This window comes from Hemiscyllium ocellatum, chromosome 34, assembly GCF_020745735.1.
Source record: "Hemiscyllium ocellatum isolate sHemOce1 chromosome 34, sHemOce1.pat.X.cur, whole genome shotgun sequence".
In the NCBI taxonomy this organism is placed as follows: Eukaryota; Metazoa; Chordata; class Chondrichthyes; order Orectolobiformes; family Hemiscylliidae; genus Hemiscyllium; species Hemiscyllium ocellatum.
In genome coordinates, this window is record NC_083434.1 from 41,535,816 (window position 1) to 41,556,902 (window position 21,087).

At 42.8% G+C, this 21,087-nt stretch overlaps 1 protein-coding gene across 2 annotated transcripts in view; it reads left to right on the forward strand.

Moving 5' to 3' along the window:
* pign (phosphatidylinositol glycan anchor biosynthesis, class N) overlaps positions 1 to 20,181 on the forward strand; it is a 116,365-nt gene extending 96,184 nt beyond the window's left edge. Inside the window, exons 26-30 of one of the 2 annotated variants that reach the window (XR_009646901.1) lie at positions 2,013 to 2,086; positions 2,201 to 2,243; positions 4,444 to 4,496; positions 18,055 to 18,156; positions 18,966 to 19,045. Coding sequence is in view for 1 of the 2 variants with exons in the window: in XM_060849792.1 (XP_060705775.1) it covers positions 2,013 to 2,086; positions 2,201 to 2,243; positions 4,444 to 4,496; positions 18,966 to 19,089 (294 nt within the window). In the remaining variant the exon portion in view is untranslated. Of the gene's footprint in view, positions 1 to 2,012; positions 2,087 to 2,200; positions 2,244 to 4,443; positions 4,497 to 18,054; positions 18,157 to 18,965 lie in introns of both variants that reach the window. The other variant, XM_060849792.1, reaches the window with a different exon arrangement.
* Positions 20,182 to 21,087: the final 906 nt, after the last annotated feature.

Below are 21,087 nucleotides of genomic sequence, written 5' to 3' on the forward strand. Positions count from 1 at the left end.
TCCAGAGGTAGGTTCTTTACACAGAGGGTGGTGGATGCATGGAATGCACTGCCGGCAGTGATAGTAGAGTCAGATACATTAGGGACGTTTAAGCAACTCTTGGATAGGCACATGGAAGCTACTACAATGAAGGGTATGTAAGTTAGTCTGATCTTAGAGTAGAATAGAGGCCGGCACAACATCAAGGGCTGAATGGCTATACTGTGCTATACTGATCTATGTTCATTGCCTCACCAATGCTATGTACAATTGTAGCAACGTTTCATTCTTGTTGCAACAAATAGCAATATTCCATTTGCTTTTACTGTACATGAATACTGACATTTTGTGATTCTTGCATGAGGACACTCAGATCCCTCATTACCACAGTTTTGCAATTTCGCTCTATTTAAGTAACATATATTTCTGTATTTCATGTGCCAAAGTGTGAACGTATTCACATTTTCCAATATAATACCATATCTTCAAAGGTTTGTCCACCCATTCAGCTAGTTGAAATTCTTTTTATGGATTCTTTATGTCCTCATAATTTACTTTGCTTGCTGCCTTTGATTTCTGCTTCAAATTGTGATTAAAGAAAGAATCTCTTGCTTTATATGGCATCTTTCATAAGCCATAGTACTTTTACACCTCATGAAATAATTTTGATTATTGTTAATTTTGTGTTGTAATACAGTTGTAACATAGGAAACATGCCTTCAGACAGCAAAGTGCCACAAACAGCAATGTGCTTCTGATCAGTAATCTGTTTTAGCAGTGTTGGTTAAAGAATAAGTATAGAAGAACCAGCAAGAGCTCCCCTACAATTGGTTGAATGGTGTTATGACATCTTCTACATTTGCTGAGAGGGCAGAAAGGGTCTTGATTTAATATCTTATCTGAACGATAATGGTAAAACCCCTTACAACTACAGTGGAATTCCAATATAGATTTTGTGCTTGGGGTTCTGAGGAAACTTATATACACAGCCCCAGCACTTTCTGAGGGCAGGAAGGGCACACCAGGTAAAACTGGTTGCTAGTCCAATCCTATTACTTTGACTTGATGCAAACAAAACACTGAGGACCTGTAAAGGACCTATTATATCTCAGTGTGGTGTTGACATTGACTCATGAATGACAAAGTTGATAATCAAACAAAACTTTCCTGTTGTCAATATGAAAGATTGTCCTCTCCTTATATTGAGTTTTCTGCCATCTAATAACAAAATTGAAAATTCTGTTGGTTACCTGCTATTATTTCTATGATACTATTACTCCTCAGCGACTGCTAATACTGCCGTGAATGTGGCAATATGACACTATCAGATAATGCAGAAAAGAGCAGCTTTGTGAGTGGTAATGTCACTGGATGAGTAATCTAGAGGCCAAGGCTAATGCTGTGAGGGCACTGGTTCAATTCCCACCAGCTGGTGAGATTTAAATTCTCAGTCTGGAATTGAAAGCTTGCCTCTGTAATGGTGACCATGAAACCATCATTGATTGTTCTAAAAACCATCTGGTTCACTAATGCCCTTTGGGAAGGAAATTTGCCACCCTTATCCAGGCTGACCTACATGTGCCTCTGGACCCACAGCAATGTGGTTCCTCTTAACTGGCCTCTGAAATGTCTCAGCTGATTCCTGATGAAGGGCTTTTGCCTGAAACATTGATTCTCCTGCTCCTCAGATGCTACCTGCCCTGCTGTGCTTTTCCAGCACCACCCTCTTGATTCTAATCTTCAGCATCTGCAGTACTCACTTTCGCTCTCTGAAATGTCCCAGCAAGTCACTCCGTTCAAGGATAACTAGAGATGGGTAACAAATGGTAGTTTTGCTAGTGATGTTGATATCCCACGAAAGAATAAATGAACAAAACCTTGATGTTGCTGTTGTGTAAAGTCTTTAGGTTGATTTACCCATTTGATATAATTTGAAGAAAAACCTAAAGTTTCGTAATTCATCTGTTAGTTACCTTGAAGGTTTCACTATGGTATAGAACGTGAACCAAACACAATGTCTAATGGTTTTGCAGATACTAATACCTTTTGTTATCGTGATGTGTGCATTCGAAAGTATTCAAGTTTCAACTCATTTGTCCTCGAACAGGTACGCCAAATTAAAATTATCTTCTCCAAGTTTTAGATACTTGTTGGAATGTCAATGCTATACATTATCACGGAACTTTTCTTTAAGACATTTTCTCATTTTCTTTTCCAATAGTTTATTTCTCATTGTGCTCGTCATCTCAGACATCATGGCTTTGGTGAGTCATTGATGATACTTTAATTACTTGAAGGTTGAGGTTATGTCACTACATATCAGGAGTGAAAATCTGTGCAGTGCTGCTCCACTTCTAGTTGGGCTGGGGTGCGATAAGGGCTGGATGTTTTGCTGCATGGACAACTTTCAAAGACATTGGACCTAAAAGTTGTGTGCCCAATCCCAAGCTAAATCTCCTGATATATAGTTACAGTTTAGTTCACTACAAAATGAAAACATGCGTGCATGTGAAATAGGTGGAAATCAGTGTTAACAATCAAGGCACAAGAAAAACATGAACTCAGACTGTAAATGTCTTCATTGAGTATGAATTCAGCATTCTTCAAAGATGGAAGACAGAGGGTGGTGGTGGAAGGTTGTTTTTCAAACTGAAGGTCTGTGACCAGTGGAGTGCCACAAGGATCGGTGCTGGATCCTTTATTTTTTGTCATTTACGTAAATGATTTGGAGGTGAGCATAAGAGGTACAGACAGTAAGTTTGCAGATGACACCCAAATTAGAGGTATAGTGGACAGCGAAGAGGGTTACCTCAGATTACAACAGGATCTTGACCAGAAGGGCCAATGGGCTGAGGAGTGGCAGATGGAGTTTAATTCAGATAAATGCGAGGTGCTGCATTTTGGGAAAGCAAATCTTAGCAGGACTTATACACTTAATGTTGAAGTCCGAGGGAGTGTTGCTGAACAAAGAGATCTTGGAGTGCAGGTTCATAGCTCTTTGAAAGTGGAGTCACAGGTAGATTGGATAGTGAAGAAGGCGTTTGGTATGCTTTCTTTTATTGGTCAGAGTGTTGAGTACAGGAGTTGAGAGGTCATGTTGCGGCTGTACAGGACATTGGTTAGGCCACTGTCAGAATATTGCGTGCAATTCTGGTCTCCTTCCTATCAGAATGATGTTGTGAAACTTGAAAGGGTTCAGAAAAGACTTACAAGGATGTTGCCAGGGTTGGAAGATTTGAGCTATCGGGAGAGGCAGAACAGGCTGGGGCTGTTTTCCCTGGAGTGTTGGAGGCTGAGCGGTGACCTTATAGAGGTTTACAAAATTATGAGGGGCAGAGATAGGGTAAATAGACAAAGTCTTTTCCCTGGGGTCAGGGAGTCCAGAACTAGAGGGCATAGGTTTAGGGTGAGAGGGGAAAGATGTAAAAGAGACCTTAGGGGCAACTTTTTCACGCAGAGGGTGGTACGGGTATGCAATGAGCTGCCAGAGGAAGTGATGGAGGCTGGTTCAATTGCAACATTTAAGAGGCATTTGGATAGGTATATGAATAGGAAGTGTTTCGAGGGATATGGGCCGTGTGCTGGCAGGTGGGATTAGATTGGGTTGGGATATCTGGTCGGCATGAATGAAATGGACCAAAGGGTCTTTTTCCATGCTATACATCTCTATGACTCTAAGACACAACACATTGAAAATCCATTTGTGGAAGATTTTCACTTTATAACTTGGCTTGTATTAATGCCATGAAAATGTTTTCACTGAAACAGAGAGCTGATCTCAGTGAAGATTGATTTTTTTTTAACAAAAAACTCAAACCTAACAAAAAGTGAAAATGATAAAGTGATTTGGTTATAATTTGCAGGAAGTCTGAGCAAACAACAGATATAATAAAAGAAAAATCTGTGAATGCTGGATATCCCAAGATTAAAAACAAAGTGCTAGAAGAAGAAAGCGAGTATGTCAGCATCTGTAGAGAAAAAAAAGGGCAAAACTTTCACACCTAACATGACCTTGCTTCACAACTGTGCACAGTATACAATTCTTCACACTTCACATCAGCTCTGAGGAAGAGTCATCTAGATTCAAAACATTAGCTTGCTCTCTTTACGTGGATGCTGCCCGACCCGCTGTGAATTCCAGCATTTTTTGTTTTCGTTGCAATTCTGAACATGGGGTTGAGGCTAGGCCAGTGTTAAAAGCAGAGAGATTGATGGACAGTCAACATGTGCTGTAACACACCCATGCTCAAAATTCTGCAATTGATTAGGCCAGCATTTGATTTGTACCCATGATTGCCCATGTACCTGAACAAAGCTGTCCAGGAAATCCAGGCCACTGTTTTCTTAACTTTTAAAGGCAGGAATCTAATAAAGGCAATATTCTTTTCAGTTAATGAAAGAGAATGTTGATTACTTTTTTACAATGGATAACGGTCGTGTTAATTTACAAATTTATTATCACAGCATTTCTTTTTCCTGGTTAAAGACTATGGAAGCTGGCTGGATATTGGAACAAGGTATTTAAATCTTCTGTATTTATCCTTATATCTTCTTCCTCAAAGGGTGGTGGAAATGGAGCCATAGAATTATTTTTAAGATAGTGATAAATAAATTCTTGACAATTAAATGAGTGAAAGATTATCAGGGTGAGAATATGAAGTAATCGATCAAGTATGCTGTAGTTGAATCGTGGAATAGGCTCAAGGTGCTGAGTGGCGTACTCCTCATAATTCATGTTTTTGTATTGGTTTTGAAGTTTTTTTTGATGGTTTTATTAATTGTGTACATACTTATTCATGTACATTAATATGTATATTTGTTGACATCTGTAAATATCTACATGCAAAATGTATATAACTTAATATGTACTTGCACACACGTGTTAAGACAAAACTGTTTTGTGAAAGCATATTGTCAAATCCTTCATAATGAAACTTAATTTCACCTCCCTTAATTTTCATCTACGCCCCTTGCCATTACAGTATTCTTTTTTAGTAATGTAAGCATTGGAAAAAACTCTGCAATGCTGAGAATTTAACTTCACAGTAGTCAGTTTCATCTGCCAAAGCCTGGTTGTTAGTGATATTTTGCATGCTGCAACATGAATTGTAACCATGCCTATATTAATTGCTGACAATGCATTGGTGTAAATGGAGTCACATCAGTACTGAAGAAGAATGGATTGACATTTTTGTTCACTACAGCCATAACTTGATGTCCCGATTTCTCGACTCAGTGGTCTGAGCAATGAAGGCAAGCGTGCTAAATACCTTCTTTCACATGCTGTCTACCTGTGATGCAACTGATCCTGTTGAATGATGGAGCAGGCTTCAGGGCTGAATAGGCTACTCCTGTTCCTATGTCTTATGATTTTGTAAGATCATGAAACATAAGAGCAGAAGTAGGCTATTTGGCCTATCTGATCTGCTATTCAGCAAGCTCATTGTTAACCTGATGATCCCTCACTCTACTTTTCGTCTTATCCCCATAATCAGTTTAGATCTAACAGAAGGCATCAAAAGTCCAAAACACTTTAAATGAAACCATTCATTCAATCGACTAAATACAACCTTTTATCTTTATTGTTTTCCCAGTTTACGATATCCCAGAGCCTCGGCTTTGTCGCAATATTTGCAAATTTCAGTCATTGCTCAAAACATTTTACTCATCTGAATTAATGAGAGATTTTCAGTTTCTGTTTTTAGAATTTCCCACTTAATTAAACTCTTCACTTGAGTTGTGGCCCTTTATCTATCTTGGAGCTATCTGTGGTGTTGATACATCCAGCTAGCACAGTAACACTTCAATCACAAGGATTTAATTAGTCAGGAAAAGTAACAGCCTGTGGTTGAAACAGTGCAACTCGTCCTCTTCCCTTACTCCATACTCCTGATCTAACTCCCTCCTTTTGCATTTGCCTCTGTCTCTGAGTTAAACCTACTCCACCAAAGCCCACTGTCACTTTCCTGTTGCTAATCTGAAGCTATGTAATTATTATCAGTTGTATGGCTCCAATTTTGGAGAATTAGAGAGGTTGAGGCAACAGTAACTTGTGTTTATGTGGCACCTTTCAACATAATAAAATATTGCAAAGTGCTTCAAAGGAATATGTTTCAAATAGGATTTGTCACTGAGCCGCGTAAGGCAATATCGGGACAGATGACTCAATAAATGACCAAAGTGGTGAGCTTTAAGAAGCATCTTACAGAAGAATAGAGAGGTATAGAGTAATCAAGCTTACTTAGCTTTGCAAACGCTGTTATTACCACACCCCATCTTGGAGACACCAATAAATGTGCGTTTTTGGCAGCTGGATTAAGAATCAGCGTGTTTAACAATTTCTATAATGTTTTTGATACATTCAATTAAAATACAATGCAGAAGTGTTTGTTAAATTTTATTTGGGAAAATTTGGTATGATATTGATTTTGGCTATTGTATTGGGGTGGGGGGAGAGTGCATTGAATCAGCTTCTTGTTATTCATCTCTTCCAGATTTCATTTCTGAAACACCTGATTCAAAATTGTCCAGTATCAACATTTATTCCATTTCTGCTTTTTACGATTTTGGTGTGAAATATCTATCACATATATTCTTCTATGACTGACTATTGGGCATTGTTTGGTACTATACCAATGTGAGAAAGCTACTAACCAACTTTTTTTTCACCTTGGATCATATTGTACAGGCCCATCCTCTGTTCAGCATAAAACACGTCAAAGTTTGAGTGCCTTTCAGACTCAGTCACACATTCAGAATCATGGTGGATGGATGGATGGGTGGGTGGTTTCATCACAGAAGCTTTAAGTTGCCTCTATATCTTTGGTCGGTTACCTCTTTCACTCTTGACATTGAGAGGGATCAGGAAGGGGACAATCCTTAACATCCATTAACATGTGCTTCTCTGTTACAAGTCATCCAGTAAGCAATTTCTAAGAAAAATTGACTGAAAGACTGGGAGGTCATGTCCCATAACAGTGCAGACCCTGGGTTGGCAACCATTTTAGACATGGACCCATTTTCACCTTCTGTCAATGCCTGTTATAATAGGTTGCTACCTTTTATTCACTTCCCCAAGTGCATGAAAGAAGACCCTAATTGTTTTGGCATAGTGCCATAAAAAATAATGAATAGAAGCTTCTGTGTGATGTTGATTGAATTGCAGTCTTCTACAAATACAGCCTCAGGCTTGCTTTTTTTTTAATACCATGGTGTGCATGCGTTAGAATCATTTATACCCAGTCTACAGTGTTGAAAAGAATAGCTTAGAAACCATGAATTCTGAAGTTTATTTTTTGCCCTGTTCACAATATGGAATTTCCTAACTCGAGGAAATTCCACCCTGCTTTCAAGATTAGAGCTCATTCCAGTGTCGAGACAAACATATTTCTCCCTTTCCCCTGATACTAGCAACGCAATTAATAATGTCACTGTAGCTGTCTTAGTTATGTTGTGCTCATTGACACCATCTAGTATTTCAAAAACTGCTCTGCAATCACAGGCTGATGAGCTTTCTGTATAGTTACATTGATCATAGAGTGATAGTCATTTGGCTCATTGCGTCCATGCCAGTTCTCCGCAAAGCAATCCATTAGACATAGGAGCAGAAATTAAGCCATTCAGCCCATCGAGTCTACTGTGCCATTCAATCAAGGCTGATAAGTTTCTCAATCCCATACTCCCACTTTCTCCCCATCACCCTTGATCCCCTTGACTATCAAGAACCTATCTATCTTAGTTTTAAATACACTCGGTGACCTGGCCTTCACAGCCTTGAATTTCATAGATTCACCACTCTCTGGTTGAAGAAGGTTTTCCTTATCTCCTTCTAAAAGGCTTTCCCTTTATTCTAAGGCTGTGTCCTCGGGTCCTAGTCTCTCTTACAAATGGAAAAAATCTTCCCAGTGTCTACTTAGACCAGGCTATTCAGTATTCTGTAAGTTTCAATTAGATCCCCCCTCATCCTTCTAAATACTCCAAATATGGTCTGATCACAGCCTTATAGAGCCTCAGAAGTGCACTCCTGTTTTTATTCAAATCCTCTCAAAATAAATGCCATCATTGCATTTGCTTTCTTAACTACTGACTCAACCTGCAAGAGTTTACCTTGAAAGAATCCTGGACTAGAATTCCCATGTCTGTTTGCACTTCAGACTTCTGAATATTCTCCCCATTTGGAAAATAGTCCCTGCCTCTATTCTTCCTATCAAAGTGCATGACCTCACATTCTCCCACGTTGTACTCCATTTGCCACTGCTTTTCCCACTCCCTAACCTGTCCAAATCCTTCTGCAGCCTCCCCACCTCCTCAATGCTACCTGTCCCTCTATCTATCTTTGTATCATCTGCAAACCTAACCAGAATGCCCTCAGTTTCTGCATCCAAACCATTCATGTATAAAGTGAAAGTTTGTGGTCCCAACACTGAACCTTGCAGAACACGACTTGTCACCAGCCGCCATGCTGAGAAAGACCCTTTTATCCGCACTCTCTGCTTTCTGCCAGACAGCCATGTTTCTATCCTTGCTAGCACCTTGCCTGTAACATGATGCGCCTTTATCTTTCTTAGTAGCTTCGTATGCGGCACAGGCCTTGTTAACGGCCTTCTTGAAGTCTAGCTAGAAAACATCCAGTGACCCTCCTTTGTCTAAGCTGCTCGTTACTTCTTCAAAGAATTACTTCTTGCTTCTTAGGTTACTTCTTGCAGATTTGACAGGTATGACCTCCACTTGATGAAACCATGCAGACGCTCCCCTATTTCCATGCTGACGTTCTTCTAAGCTGCTGGCAAAGATCTTTGCTTCCTCACTCTCCACAGGAGTCGTACTGGAGGATTGGAGGGAGGTGAATGTTTTCTTCTTTTCAAGTAGGGGAATAGGGAAATCCCTGGCAATTACAGACCAGTCAGTTTTATGTCTGTGGTCAGCGAGATTTTGGAAAACATTCTGAGGGATAGGATTTATGACTATTTGGAAAATGATAGCAGTCAGCATGGCTTTGTAAGGGGCAGGTTGGGCCTCACAAACTTTATTGAATTCTTTGAGGAGGTGACGAGACAGGACAACGAAGGTCAAGCAGTGGATGTGATTTATATGGACTTCACAAGGCATTTGATAAGGTTCTACATGGTAGGCCTATTCATAAAGTCAGGATACAGGGAGATTTGGCTATCTGGATTCAGAATTGATTGGCTGGCAGAAGGCAGAGAGTGGTTGTAGATGGAAAGTATTCTGCCTGGAGGTCAGTGTTGAGTGGGGTCCTGCGGATTTCTGTCCTTGGACCTCTGCTCTTTGCAGTTTTTATAAATGACTTGGATGAGGAGGTTGAGGGGTGGGTTAGTAAATTTGCCGATGACACAAAGGTTGGAGGTGCCATTGATTGTATCGAGGGCTATTGCAGGCTGCAATGGGACATAGACAGGATGCAGAGCTAGGCTGAGAGATGGAGTTCTACCTGGATAAATGCGAAGTGATGCATTTTGGAAGGTTTAACTTGAATGCTGAATATAGGATTAAAAACAGGATTCTTGGCAGTATGGAGGAACAGAGGGATCTTGGTGTTCAAGTACATAGATCCCTCAAAGTTGCCACCCAAGTGGATAGGATTGTTAAGATAGCATATGGCGTTTTGACTTTCATTAATAGGAGGATTGGGTTTAAGAGCCGTGAGGTTTTACTGCAGCTCTATAAAACCCTAGTGAGACCACGCTTGGAATATTGTGTCCAGTTCTGGTCCCCGTATTATAGGAAAGATACTAAGGCTTTGGAGCGGGTACAAAGAAGGTTTACCAGGTTGCTGCCTGGATTGGAGGGCTTGCCTTTCGAAGAGAGGTTGACTAAGCTCAAACTTTTCTGTCTGGAGAGAAGGAGGAAGAGATGTCACCTCATCGAGGTATACAAGGTAATAAGAGGCGTGGATAGAGTTGCTAGCCAGAGACCTTTTCCCAGGGCAGGATTGACTGGCACGAGGGGTCATAGTTTTAAGATATTAGAAGGAAGGTATAGAGGACACGTCAGAGATAGATTCTTTACGTAGAGGGTTGTGAATGCATGGCCAGTGGTGGTGGTGGAAGCAGAGTCATTACGGACATTTAAGTGACTGCTGGACATGCACATGGAGAGCAGTGAATTGAGGGGTGCATAAGTTAGGTTATTTTATTTTAGATTAGGAATACTCCTTGGCACAACATCATGGGCCAAGGGGCCTGTTTTGTGCTGTACTTTTCTATGTTCTGCAGTCTTTTTTACCATGCACTTCCAAGTATTCAGAAATCTCATCCTTCACAATGGATTCCATGATCTTACCTATGACCGAGGTTAGGCTAATTGGTCTGTAATTTTCCATCTTTTGCCTTACTCCCTCTTTGAGCAGGTGTATCAAGTTAGCTATTCCTGAAAGTTCACCATTAACACCTCCACTATCTCCTTTAGAACCGGTGTGACATGGTGGCTCAGTGGTTACCACTGCAGCCTCACAGTGCCAGGGACCTGGGTTCAATTCCAGCCTCGGGCAACAACCTGTGCAGAGTTTGTATATTCTACTCATGTCTGCGTGGGTTTCCTCCAGGTGCTCCAGTTTCCTCCCACAGTCCAAAGATCTGCTATTTAGGTGAATTGGCCATGCTAAATTGCCATAGTGTTCGAGAATGTGTAGGTTAGGTGCACTAGTTAGGCGAAAATGTAGAGTAATAGGGTAAGGAAATGGGTGGGTTACTCTTCAGACGGTCGGTGTGGACTTGGGTCAAATGGCTTGTTTCCACACTATGGGGATTATATGATTCTGTGAACTCTGGGGTATAGTCATCTGGTCCAGGTGATTTATCCACCTTCAGGCCATTCTAGCACTTTCTCCTTGGTGATGGCCATCATACTCAGCTCTGCCCCCTCACTGCCTTGAATTTTTGTGAAGACTGACACAAAGTAATTATTCAGTTCCTCAGCCATTTGCTTGTTCCCCATTGCTATCTCTCCACTGTCCCAATGTCCACATTTGCCTGTCTTTTGCCCTTTATATATCTAAAGAAACTATTACAATATTTATATTACTGGCTAGGTTACCTTAAAATTTAATCTTCTCCCTCGTTATTTCTTTTTTTTTCTTGCCTTCTGTTGGTTGTTGTAAGCTTCCCAATCCTCTGGTTTTCCACTGCCCTTTGCTACATTATATGCTTTCTCTTTTGCTTTTATGCTATTCCTGACTTCCCTAGTCAGCCATGGTCACTTCATCATCCCTGTATCATGCTTTTTTACTCGGGATGAATCTCTCTTGTGTCTCCTGAATTATTCCTAGAAACTCCTGCCATTGTTAGAACATAGAACAAATAACATTACAGTGCAGTACAGGCCCTGCGGCCCTCGATGTTGTGCCGACCTGTCATACTAATCTGAAGCCCATCCCACCTACACTATTCCGTGTGCGTCCATTTGCCTGTCCAATGACGACTTAAATGCACTTAAACTTGGCGAATCTACTACCGTTGAAGGCAAAGCATTCCATACCCTTACTACTCTCTGAATAAAGAAACTACCTCTGACAGCTGTCTTATACCTATCTCCCCTCACTTTAAAGTTGTGTCCCCTTGTGTTTGCCATCCCCATACTTGTTAAAATGCTCTCCTTGTCCACCCTATCTAACCCTCTGATTATCTTGTATGTCTCTATTAAGTCACCTCTCAACCTTCTTCTCTCTAACAAGAACAGCCTCAAGGCCCTCAGCCTTTCCTCGCAAGACATTCCTTCCATACCAGGCAACATCCTAGTAAATCTCCTCTGCACCCTTTCCAAAGCTTCCACATCCTTCTTATAATGCGGTGACCAGAACTGTACATAATACTCCAAGTGTGGCCATACCAGAGCTTTGTACAGCTGCAGCATAACCTCCTGGTTCCAGAACTCAATACCTCTATTAATAAAGGCCAAAACACTGTACGCCCTCTTAACAACCCTGTCAATCTGGGTGGCAACTTTCAGGGATCTGTGTACATGGACACCGAGATCTCTCTGCTCATCTGCACTCCCAAGAATCTTACCATTAGCCCAGTACTTTGCATTCCTATTACTCCATCCAAAGTGTATCACCTCACACTTGTCCACATTAAACTCCATTTGCCACCACTCAGCCCAGCTCTGCATCCTATCTATGTCTCTCTGCGACCTACTACATCCTTCTTCACTATCCACAACTCCACCGACCTTAGTGTCGTCTGCAAATTTACTAACCCATCCTTCTAAGCCCTCATCCAGGTTATTTATAAAAATTATGAACAGCAGTGGACCTAACACTGACCCTTGCAGTACGCCGCTAGTAACTGGACACCAAGATGAACATGTTCCATCAACTATAACCCTCTGTTTTCTTTCAGCAAGCCAATTACTGATCCAAACTGCTATGCCTCCCATAATTCCATTCCTCCATATTTTGTATAATAGCCTACTGTGGGGAACCTTATCAAATGCCTTGCTGAAATCCATATACACCACATCAACCGGTTTACTCTCATCTACCAGTTGCATCTTTCAAGAGTCCCACACTTTAGTTGCTTTATCTTTCAATACCGGTACAAGTATTGTTGTTTGCTTTTATATTTTGTACCAGTTTACTTCATAATCAATTTTCTCCCTCTTTATTAGCTTTTTAATCATCCACATCTGGTTTGCTTTAAAAAAAAACACCCATTCCTGTGGCCTGCCATGAGTGTTTGCTGCGTTGTATGCCTTAATGTTTGGTTGGATTCTCTCTTTGACAGCCTTTGTTAACCACAGATGGGACATGCTTTTCTCTGAGCTCTTCTATTTGATTGCAATATATTTTTGCTGAGCATTATGAAATCTCTGCTTAAACAGAGCATTATGAAATCACTGCTCTTCTGTCAACCTTCCTCTTAGTCTATTTACACAGTACGTTCTGTAATTGCCCTTATTTCAGTTGAGGACACTGATTTGAGACCCAGGTTGCTCTCCTTCATATTTGAAATTCTGTCATGTTGTGATCGCTACCCCCAGAGGATTCTTAACAATGAGATCTCTTATGCTACTTCATTAAACTTTACTAGACCTAGAATATCCTGTTCCTGGGTAGATTCTGTAACATGCTGCTCATAGAAACAATATCTTGTGCATTCTCCAGATTTGTCTTCCATGTCACCCTTCTCATCAAATTTGTCTTGTCAATAAGCAGATTAAAATCACCTATAACAATTGTAATGCTCTCCTTGTACAGCTCAATGATATCCTGGACATTGACATTCCAGAAGACTAGTCAAAAAGGAAAAGGAGATGGGGTTACTTTGTTAATAAGGAAGATGTCAGTGTGGGTGTGTGTAGTGGTAAAGGTGTCATAGATCATGACGTAGAATCAATTTGAGTAGAAATAAGGAATAGCAAGAGAAAGAAATCATGGGTAGGAGAATTCTATGTGTAAAAAGTGAGGTCTGCAGATGCTGGAGATCAGAGCTGAAAATGTGTTTCTGGTTAAAGCACAGCAGGTTAGGCAGCATCCAAGGAACAGGAAATTCGACATTTCGGGCCAGAGCCCTTCATCAGGAATGAGGAGAGTGTGCCAGGCAGGGTAAGATAAAATGTAGGGAAGAGGGACTTGGGGGAGGGGTGATGGTGATGTGATAGGTGGAAGGAGGTCAAGGTGAGGGTGATAGGCCAGAGTGGGGTGGGGGCGGAGAGGTCAGGAAGAAGATTGCAGGTTAGGAGGGCGGTGCTGAGTTCGAGGGAATCGACTGAGACAAGGTGGGTGGAGGGGAAATGAGGAAACTGGAGAAATCTGAGTTCATCCCTTGTGGTTGGAGGGTTCCCAGGCGGAAGATGAGGCGCTCTTCCTCCAACCGTCGTGTTGTTATGTTCTGGTGATGGAGGAGTCCAAGGACCTGCATGTCCTCAGTGGAGTGGGAGGGAGAGTTAAAGTGTTGAGCCACGGGGTGGTTGGGTTGGTTGGTCCAGGCGTCCCAGAGGTGTTCCCTGAAGCGTTCCGCAAGTAGGCGACCCGTCTCCCCAATATAGAGGAGGCCACATCGGGTGCAGCGGATGCAATAGATGATGTGTGTGGAGGTGCAGGTGAATTTTTGGCGGATATGGAAGGATCCCTTGGGGCCTTGGAGAGAAGTAAGGGAGGAGGTGTGGGCGCAAGTTTTGCATTTCCTGCGGTTGCAGGGGAAGGTGCCGGGAGTGGAGGTTGGGTTGGTGGGGGGTGTGGACCTGACGAGGGAGTCACGAAGGGAGTGGTCTTTGCGGAACGCTGATAGGGGAGGGGAGGGAAATATATCCCTGGTGGTGGGGTCCGTTTGGAGGTGGCGGAAATGACGGCGGATGATACGCTGTATACGGAGGTTGGTGGGGTGGTAGATGAGAACCAGTGGGGTTCAGTCTTGGTGGCGGTTGGAGGGGCGGGGCTCAAGGGCGAAGGAGCGGGAAGTGGAGGAGATGCGGTGGAGGGCATCGTCGATCACGTCTGGGGGGAATCTGCGGTCCTTGAAGAAGGAGGCCATCTGGGCTGTACAGTATTGGAAATGGTCCTCCTGGGAGCAGATGCGGCGGAGACGAAGGAATTGGGAATATGGGATGGCGTTTTTACAGGGGGCAGGGTGGGAGGAGGTGTAGTCCAGGTAGGTGTGGGAATCAGTCGGTTTATTGTAGATGTCTGTGTTGATTCGGTCGCCCGAGGTAGAAATGGAAAGGTCTAGGAAGGGGAGGGAGGAGTCTGAGACAGTCCAGGTGAATTTGAGGTCGGGATGGAAGGTGTTGGTAAAGTTGATGAACTGTTCAACCTCCTCGTGGGAGCACGAGGCAGCGCCGATACAGTCATCAATGTAGCGGAGGAAAAGGTGGGGGGTAGTGCCAGTGTAGTTGCGGAAGATGGACTGTTCCACATATCCTACGAAGAGACAGGCATAGCTGGGGCCCATGCGGGTGCCCATGGCAAATCCTTTAGTTTGAAGGAAGTGGGAGGATTGAAAAGAGAAGTTATTCAGGGTGAGGATCAGTTCAGTCAGTCGAAGGAGGGTGTCAGTGGAAGGGTACTGGTTGGTGCGGCGGGAAAGGAAGAAGCGGAGGGCTTTGAGTCCTTCGTGATGGGGGATGGAGGTGTACAGGGACTGGATGTCCATTGTGAAGATAAGGCGTTGGGGACCGGGGAAGCGAAAATCCTGGAGGAGGTGGAGGGCGTGGGTGGTGTCCCGAACGTAGGTGGGGAGTTCTTGGACTAAGGGGGACAGAACCGTGTCGAGGTACGTGGAGATGAGTTTGGTGGGGCAGGAGCAGGCTGAGACAATGGGTCGGCCGGGGCAGTCAGTTTTGTGGATTTTGGGCAGGAGGTAGAAACGGGCGGTGCGGGGTTGTGGGACTATGAGGTTGGAGGCGGTGGATGGGAGATCCCCTGAGGTAATGAGGTCCTGGATGGTCTGGGAGATGATGGTTTGGTGGTGGGAGGTGGGGTCATGGTCAAGGGGGCAATAGGAGGAGGCGTCCGCGAGTTGGCGTTTGGCCTCAGTGGTATAAAGGTCTCCTCCTATTGTCCCCTTGACCATGACCCCACCTCCCACCACCAAACCATCATCTCCCAGACCATTCATAACCTCATCACGAGGAGGTTGAACAGTTCATCAACTTTACCAACACCTTCCAACCCGACCTCAAATTCACCTGGACTGTCTCAGACTCCTCCCTCCCCTTCATGGACCTTTCCATTTCTATCTCGGGCAACCAAATCAACACAGACATCTACTATAAACCAACTGACTCCCACAGCTACCTGGACTACACCTCCTCCCACCCTGCCCCCTGTAAAAATGCCATCCCATATTCCCAATTCCTTTGTCTCCGCCGCATCTGCTCCCAGGAGGACCAGTTCCAATACCGTACAGCCTAGATGGCCTCCTTCTTCAAGGACCGCAGATTCCCCCCAGACGTGATCGACGATGCCCTCCACCGCATCTCCTCCACTTCCCGCTCCTCCGCCCTTGAGCCCCGCCCCTCCAACCGCCACCAAGACAGAACCCCACTGGTTCTCACCTACCACCCCACCAACCTCCGTATACAGCGTATCATCCGCCGTCATTTCCGCCACCTCCAAACGGACTCCACCACATGGGATATATTTCCCTCCCCTCCCCTATCAGTGTTCCGCAAAGACCACTCCCTTCGTGACTCCCTCGTCAGGTCCACACCCCCCATCAACCCAACCTCCACTCCCGGCACCTTCCCCTGCAACCGCAGGAAATGCAAAACTTGCGCCCACACCTCCTCCCTTACTTCTCTCCAAGGCCCCAAGGGATCCTTCCACATTCGCCACAAATTCACCTGCACCTCCATACACATCATCTATTGCATCCGCTGCACCCGATGTGGCCTCCTCTATATTGGGGAGACGGGCCGCCTACTTGCGGAACGCTTCAGGGAACACCTCTGGGACGCCCGGACCAACCAACCCAACCACCCCGTGGCTCAACACTTTAACTCTCCCTCCCACTCCACCGAGGACATGCAGGTCCTTGGACTCCTCCATAGCCAGAACATAACAACACGACGGTTGGAGGAAGAGCGCCTCATCTTCTGCCTGGGAACCCTCCAACCACAAGGGATGAACTCAGATTTCTCCAGTTTCCTCATTTCCCCTCCACCCACCTTGTCTCAGTCGATTCCCTCGAACTCAGCACAGCCCTCCTAACCTGCAATCTTCTTCCTGACCTCTCCGCCCCCCACCCCACTCCGACCTATCACCCTCACCTTGACCTCCTTCCACCTATCACTTCGCCATCGCCCCTCCCCTAAGTCCCTCTTCCCTACATTTTATCTTACCCTGCCTGGCACACTCTCCTCATTCCTGATGAAGGGCTCTGGCCCGAAATGTCGAATTTCCTGTTCCTTGGATGCTGCCTAACCTGCTGTGCTTTAACCAGAAACACATTTTCAGCTCTGATCTCCAGCATCTGCAGACCTCACTTTTTACACATAGAATTCTCCTACCCATGATTTCTTTCTCTTGCTATTCCTTATTTCTACTCAAATTGATTCTACGTCATGATCTATGACACCTTTACCACTACACACGCCCACACTGACACCTTCTTTATTAACAAAGTTACCCCATCTCCTTTTCCGTTTTGACTAGTCTTCTGGAATGTCAATGTCCTTGAATATTGATTTCCCAGGCTTGGTCACCGTGCAACCGCATCCTCATGCTTTAGCCTTGTAGCCCTGCAAGGTTATTCCCTTGTGTTTATCTAAATTCATTTTGAAATCATTGTCTCAGCTCCACCCTCCTTTGTAGGCATAGAGTTCCATGTCGTTACCATTTATTGCATTTCTTGCCAAAAACCTAAAATCTAGGTCCCCTACTCCTTGTTAGATCAACTAATGAGAACAGGTTTTCTCTCTGTATCTTTACTAAGTCTGTCATCACCTTTTATAAAATCTCGCCTCAATCTTTAGAACATACATAGAACATTACAGCGCAGTACAGGCCCTTCGGCCCTCGATGTTGCACAGACCTGTCATATCAATCTGAAGCCCATCTAACCTACACCATTCCATGTCCGTCCATATGCTTGTCCAATGACGCTTTAAATGTACTTAAAGTTGGATGACTTAAATGTGCTTAAAGTTGTCATATTCCATAGAAATGTTATGGTAAATCTCCTCAGAGTCCTGTAAAGGTGTTAAAAGCCTGCCTGTCTGTGGCTAATCTTTACATGTGATTTGAGACATTGATTGTGAGGGGACAGTTTGACTTAAGTCTATTCCTGTGACTGCACAAAATGACGAGGTTCGCTAGGCCACAATCAGACTACTTTCTGTCGCTGAGAAATATGGAGACCATCTGGAGAGCAGTGAACAGCAATCAGCCCATCTAATGTGCATGTTGGACAGCACAAACTAGAGTGCGAACTTGAGATCTTAACTGCTTTATTTGGCTTTGCAATTCATAAAAGTTATATTTCTCTACGGGTCATTCAGAAGACCCAATCATAATGTTGAGTCATGTTTGCCATAAAACTGAACTAGTGTTAATCCATTGATATAGAACACTTACCAGCTATGTAACTTGCCTTATTACATTATATTTTCTGTCAGTTTCAGTTCTGGCTTCTGCACTGAAGCTGAAACACGATTTTGAAACTGAGTGAGCAGCTCTAAGTAAAGGTTGTTCAATCTGAGCATTTTCAGACTTTACAGGTCTGTACCTTGATTTTCACATCAGCTTTATATTATATGTTTGCATTTAAATAGAAAGCACAGTATAGCAAGGGGTTGTTAGAAACACGTCTAGAGTGGCCACAGAGTCTACCTGTTGATCTGATGTGGTTCGTTCAAAACAATAGCTCAACTATCAAGTATAATCTTAGCCTATACCTCTGGCACCTGTGTCATATCCTTCAGCTATAAAGGAATTGACAGTGGTGAAAGCTGGAACCTGTGGCAGTGCTATGTATTCGTGGTCTAATTTCTCAAGGAGACAGGGGTATTAGGCATTTTTTCCACCTGCTTCACCCTCTACTTAAATATAACAACAGAACTCGACTTTATGTTCAGCACTGCAGGAAGAGAACCTGCAAACTGGTGTCAACATGAAGAATTTGTAAATTGTAATTTTTATAATAATTGTTCTGGTCTGGGAGGCAACAGAGATCTCCCACTGGTGACAACAGGGAGTTTCCCAAGATGGTCAGTCCGGTATGAGACCTTTAACGTTGCAATGACTGTAGTGAGACAGTTTGATATAAAGAGTGCAAGTGTTTAATGTATTGATGCTCCTTTGGGTATTGGCGTTACTCTCTGTGTAACTCTCTTATGTGGCGTTTGGACTGCTTTCAGTAAGCAAGGAAAATCCTATCCAGGGTCGACCACTATTAATCTCCACATCACCAATAAAAACCATCACAGCAGAAACACTTAATCATATTTGATAACTTAAGTACAAAAGCAACATTGTCTCTTCAAAATTATGCAATTAAATAAATTAATTGATCTTTCCTTTATTGCAGTATCAGTCATTACGTCATTGTGATGTCGATGACCATTTTTCTCATGTTTCTAAGTCGCTTGGCTAAGATCCTGACGACCCAGAGAATTGGACTTCACAAGAAAATTAAGCAGCATTTTATGTAATTATTGAGTAACATGATGATTAAAATGGATCTGCAATGGTTAACTGTGACTGTCTTAATCTAAACCAAAATGCATTGACTGTGACTGATCACTCAAGCCTTCTTGGCTTATCCTCATCGTGTGCCAGATGGTGTTACCAATTGGTTACACGAAATAGTTAACCTAGAAACAGAAAGTGACCAGAAGTTTGTAATCATGTTTTTATTACCAGTCTGATGCAAATCACTTTAATATGCATTCAGCTTGAATATGCCATTGTAACATCTGAAATCAACATTAATAACTAGACAATTGTAATTTTAGCAAAGATCAACTTTAATCTAGCTTTGGAAGATTTGAAACTGAATTCAGAAAATCTTTTCAGAGTTTACTAAATTTACAATAAATGAAAAGCATTTGTGTTTACCAGGGCATCATTGTACCATTTGCAACTGGACGAAGTCTCCTCCAGTTTTGAATGTGTATTTGGCTGCAAATTGCAGTGAGAAAGTTGATGATCAAAGACAAAAGTTGCCATTGTAATTGAGCATGGAGAGAGCAAAAGTGTGGATGATTTGCCAGAAAGAAAATGTGGAAGTCTGAAAATGAAATACCAAATTTAAAGGATAATAAACTGAAAGGAGAAAGGTACTGAAGAGGTTACTGTGGTGGAATGTAAACCCAACACTTTTAATGATTAAGCCTTTTTGAAAGGTTCTTTTTTTTTGTACATATTTTAATTTATGCTCCTTACTGCTCTTTCTTCGAACATGCTGTATCAGGTGAATTTCAGGGGTGTGGCAGAGTAAGTTGTACCACAACGTTTACATGTCTGGCGTCACTCTTTAATTAAATGGGATTAATGTTGATGCCATGTTAAGACAACTAGTTTGCCATTAAATGCATGTATAAACCTAGTAATTCCAGCTTTTGGGACTTTTGTTTAATTGTAATACAGTGACCAAATGTAGCCTTCACTGAAATGTTGCATTTTGAGTCCATGTAATTATCTATGTAATGAAACTATCCAGTATGCCTTAAGTTCATAATACTCATGGTTTGAATGTGCTGTGCACAACTTGAATATTTATGGACTTGTTATTCAATGTGTGTGACCCAGATTTTTATGTAATATGTTTCTGTATTTGTGAATTAATAAAATATAAAGAATGGGAAATGGTTATTTAGCCGATGGAATTCCACCGCCTGAGTACATTAATTCTTTATTAAGTGTCTAGTTATATCTTAAATCGTCCTGATAATAACTCTCTTGTCTTGTCTAATGGATAATTTCAATAATTTATCATTCCTCAAACAAAGGAGTTTTGAGAAGATATGTAGCTCAGGTTGAGGTTCTGGGTGTAGGTTTGTTCACTGACATCATGGTAACCCACAAACCCACCAACACACTAAAACAGCAGCTAATGAACCTGAAGGACCCTATACAGCCACAACCAAAACTACTGTCATTTACAAAATACCTTACAAGAACTGTAACAAAGAGTACATTGTACAACAGGCAGCAAACTAGCCACCAGGATACATGAACATCAACTAGCCACACAAAAAAAAAAGACCCACTCTCACTAGTATCTTTACATACAGATGATGAAGAATACCACTTTGACTGGGATAACATATCCATCCTAGGACCAGCCAAACAAAGACATGCGTGAGAATTCCTAGAAGCATGGCATTTTAATCGGAACTCTATCAACAAACACATTGACTTGGATCCCATTTACCACTCCTGAGAAAAAGAACAGGACATAACATCATAGGAAATTACATCTACCAATCCAAGGAAACCTAAACACTGTAAATATATGGCTTACTTGTAGAATAGATTCCAGACTGCGAGTGGGGGTGTCCTCGGCATTCAGAGGTCGCGTGATGCTCCGAGGTGCGGAGGGAGGTCACGTGGTCTGCCGTTTTGTGCCCTGGAAGAGTGCAGGGAGGTCATGTGGTCTGCTGTTTCGCGCCCTAAAGGAAGGTCACGTGGGATCGGACATCCGGGAA